Here is a 4,529-nt window from a genome sequence, read left to right as displayed (position 1 = left end):
AGCTCACTGAAACTGTTTTTATGGAGCAACCTCCGGGGTTTATTGGTTTTACTTGGAGTCGTGCTGACTCTTCGCTATTTGTTATTCACAGGGGTGACTGTACACTTTATCCGCTGCTTTATGTTGATGATTAAATTCTTACAGGGAATAACCCAACTTCTATAAGAAATATCTTGAGGATTTATTTATTAGTTTTGGACCGAGAGACTTAGGACTCCCTATAATTTTGGTATTTATCTTATGTCATTATCTTGGATCATATAATACTGTATATAATGAATAAATACACCTCCACAGATTTGTGGTGAATTTTATCAAATCATACACGTAGATCGCAGATGATGCCTGTTCTTAATAAATACGCAAACATCAATCTTAAATGTCGAATTACAACTCTATGTAAAAAAATATGACATCTCTAATTTCGTCAAGTAATCTAGTAAGCCGCAAAAACCCCAAAATGTTATGAAGACCGAACAATATGGTTACAACCTACATCAGCAAAGTCATGGCTAAGATGAAAGCCGCCGCGGACTTTGTGGCAAAATTTACATTCGGGTTGGCAGCACCAGGAGATGCGGTACTTGTGGTGGCAGATGCGTTGGTGTTGGAAGAAGTGGGTGGAGCTTGCACTGGGGAGCCGGTCAAAGGCTTGCTTTTATTAAAGAAAGGAGCATCGTCCCATGGACTAGCGGAGGAGGAAGGTGCATCTGAAGCAGCGGCGGCACCCAATGGTGACGGAGACGGAGCCTGAGCCTGATCACAGAAGGGCACATTCGTCATTTGTCAACAATGTTAAACGTCACAACTGAATCACGATACCTTTTCATTTTATTTTTAAAAGTTTATTCTTAGTGTTTAATACTGTACACCATAATATTCCAAAAGCACACAAGAAAATTGAGACAAGGGCACATGGGTATCCAACTTTCGGTGGCTTGGGTTGTTGTTTACCACGTAGAAACCTAACGTTTACGGAAAATTTAACACGTGAAAGGACAAATTTGGTCAAACTAGTGCCGGAGAAAAAGATTTACCTGTGGCGCGTGCATTATACCAACGTTGTAGACCTGAGTGAAATCGGGTCGGAATAACCCGAAATTCTTCTCATCCAACGAAGGCCCTTTCAAATTCTCATTGAACAAAGCAAAGATGTACGTCTCGAACTTCCGCCCCGGCATCAATGGCGTTCCGTCGCCGGAGTTAACTTTCTTCATCAACCCACCAATATAAGCTGCCGCATTTACAGGATTAGCGTGGAGGTTCGCCGGGTCACCGCCTGAAGGCCACCCTGTCTCCGCCACCACGACTTCCACATCTGGGTAACCAAGCTTCTTCATCGACACGTGCACCGCATCCATCAGTTGGTCAAACTGGTTTGTGTACCTTTTGAGTATACCAATATAAACGAAATCAGTTAAATTGAACTTCAAAAAGCTAGCTGTTCGAGTTTAAATTTGATTAAAAACAAACATAGAAGTTTAATTACGTTATTCCGGTGGCTTTGTCGAACAATCCGGCGTTGGGTTTGAAGAGACAGAAGTTGGCATTCGACGGAGAGTACCCGAAGTATGTATACGGGTTAACCATGAACCCGGATTTTGTTTGTTTTAAGAACTCAAGCATTGGCTTTAAAGTACCCACATCCCATCCGGGTCGGAAAGAAGCGTTGCTGGGTGGAACCGATGAAAGAAGTATACCCAGCGAATGTGGGCTAGAAATCTTGATCTCGTTAAACCCTTCTTTAACGAGTGCCGCATTAAGCACCTTCATCGCCGGAACAAGGCTGTCGATAAGGGGTTGTGGGCCCCAGTGGAGAACCTCGGTGCCCATACAGATGTAGTTGATCTTGGTGGCGGGGTAGAACGGCTTGATGTTGGCATCGATCCAGCGGCGGGCGTTGCGGGCGTCTGTAAGCGAAGGGATATCGCCGTTGGGGACGGTGACGGAGACGAGGATGCCGGTGTTGGCAAAAGCTTTGATGATGGTGGTGTTGACATCGAAGATCCTGATGCGATCGATGGTGGTTCTGGTTTTAAGGAAGTGGGCGACTTCAGAGGGTGGTGGAAGGTCGTCGCCGAGGGTACCATAGTTGACGCCGATGGAGTATGCGGCGGGTAGCAGCAGTAGTGCTACTAGAAGGAGGAAAGGGAGAGATGGGTGTTCTGAAGTATTCATGATGTCTAGTGTTGTGGAAAGTTGACTGTTTGTTCGAACCTTTAATTAAGCTCATATTTTCGATCTACAACAATGCCACTAGATATCTTCTGACCGTTGGAGATATTCTATGTGTATTAGAAAAATATATATATTTCTAAATATATATATATATATATATTTTTTTGAACGTCGACATGCATTAAAAGGGAGAACCTAGAAAAGAGTTACACATGGAACAACACCAATCAAACTAATATAAATAACTGAAATTATCTTTATACAATTATACTTGACCCACTTCAAAGCCATGAATTGAATTTCATCCGTTATTTTTATAAACTTGCCCATCTCAACTTGCTTCTCTTTTTGTCCATAAGTGAGAATTTCAAGATATCAAGCAACTCGGATGCAGTTTTCCGAGCGACGATTTGGCTTATTTGAAAGGCTATAAATGAGATCTATTTTAAAAAGACGGAGACGAATGGGTGTGGGCAGCGCGCATGAGGCGTTATCTTACGTGCCATACGTTTTTAACAGCGCCATGGCGGGGAACACCGCCCCAGGCTCGCGTTAAGACACGTTACGCCACGGCGCGTTACGGTGACAACGGGTGATTTTCTCTTTTTTTCGACATAATTTTGACTGTTTGTTTTCAAACGGTAACATAAAAAAAATCAATTTATATATATGTATATATATATATATATATATATATATATATATATATATATATATATATATATATATATATATATATATATATATATCAAATCATATTTCTTTCATTTCTACCTACAAAATTCTCTACATATATCTTTCAATATTTCAAAACCAAAATATGGATGAATTTGATGCGGCCCATCCGTACAACGATGATAACGACGAAGATGATTTGTTCGTGAGTATGATGTACCAGTATTATACATGCAACCTAGTACAGCCAGATCCAGCTCCATTACTCACGCGATGTGCGGCGTTAAATAGAGATCACGAAGAATGGCATAGACGACTAGTTAACGATTACTTTGCGGAAAATTGTGTCTACCAACCAAGCGATTTCAAAAAAAGATTTCGTTTGTGAAAAAATGTTTTTGAAAGGATAGCCAACACTATGGAAGCAAGGTATCATTTGTTTCAACTTTTATAATTTATAAAATGTCACTTTTAAATAAATATAGATATAATTTTTATGTGTTTAATATTTATTTAAGTATCGTTTGTTTACTATATATTTAGGTATCGTTTGTTTCAACTTTTATAATTTATAAAATGTTACTTTTAGATAAAAATAAATATAATTTTTACGTATTTAATATTTATTTATGTATGATTTTTTCCAAATGAGATATGATACTACAGGCAAACGAGGTTTCACAGGATTGCAAAAATGTGTTGCTGCAATTAAACTTAGGTCATCCAGTATACACATCACTAGAAGGCTCGTGGTGTGTATAAACCTCATCATCTTCTTCTTCCACCCTCCTTTTATTCTTAATATGGTATACTCGCAACGAAGGAATATGGTCGTTGTGGGTGTAAGCTGCAAGAGAGAAGAGGAGAGGAAGAGAGAAGAAAGAGTCTGTGGTGAATTGTGGTGGCCAACACGAAAGACCACGCTCGTGGTTCCAGATCAGCACCACGAGAGGAATGGGATGGTGTGAACGGAAAACCACCGTGGCCACCTGGACCGCGAATGACTTCGTGATACCCATACCAGAGGGCCTTATGGCAATGGGGGAGTCGCCCGATTCTATTGATGATTACATGAGAATGTTTAAGAGGACCGCATGAGAAAGTTTGTATTTATTGGCAAGAGGTGTTGTCGAAACCTTCGGTGACCAATACTTGCGCAAACCTTCGTTGCATGATATGCAACAATTATATGCGGCACATGAAGAAAGACATGGTTTTCCGGGTATGCTTGGGAGCATTGACTGCACACACTGGAAATGGAGAAATTGCCCCGAGGCGTGGAAAGGCCAATATTCGAGCGGTCATCATGGAGCGCCTTTGTTGGTATTAGAGGTTGTTGCTTCACAAGATTTATGGATTTAGCATGCTTTTTTCGGGGTTGCGGGTTCTAACAACGACATCAACGTTCTCGATCAATCACCGATATTTGACGATCTTTTGTTAGGAAAAGTTCCGGATGCTCCTTTCACATTGAATGGAAATGAATATAAGTTCAGGTATTACCTTACAGACGGAATATATCCACAATATTATATGTTTGTGAAGGCGTTTCGACACCCAATAGATCCAAGGGACAAATATTCCAAGAGATGACAAGAAGGAGCACGTAAGGACGTTGAACATGCATTTGGGGTTTTGAAATCAAAATGGCACATTGTTGAGCATGCGGTGAGACC

At 40.7% G+C, this 4,529-nt stretch overlaps 1 protein-coding gene across 1 annotated transcript; it reads right to left on the bottom strand.

Annotated features, from left to right (window-relative positions):
* Positions 1-264: 264 nt before the first annotated feature.
* On the bottom strand, positions 265-2,267 carry LOC145032936 (glucan endo-1,3-beta-glucosidase-like). The gene is made up of 3 exons (XM_078981903.1): positions 1,490-2,267; positions 1,038-1,386; positions 265-756 (listed from the first exon to the last, which is right to left on the bottom strand). Exons 1-3 carry the CDS (start codon positions 2,176-2,178, stop codon positions 493-495), a joined length of 1,302 nt encoding a protein of 433 aa, XP_078838029.1. The 5' UTR covers positions 2,179-2,267; the 3' UTR covers positions 265-492.
* Between the last annotated feature and the right edge of the window lie 2,262 nt (positions 2,268-4,529).

Source organism: Lactuca saligna, chromosome 2, assembly GCF_052625555.1.
Source record: "Lactuca saligna cultivar CGN05327 chromosome 2, ASM5262555v1, whole genome shotgun sequence".
In the NCBI taxonomy this organism is placed as follows: domain Eukaryota; kingdom Viridiplantae; phylum Streptophyta; class Magnoliopsida; order Asterales; family Asteraceae; genus Lactuca; species Lactuca saligna.
This window is presented reverse-complemented; position numbering and strand designations above follow the sequence as displayed.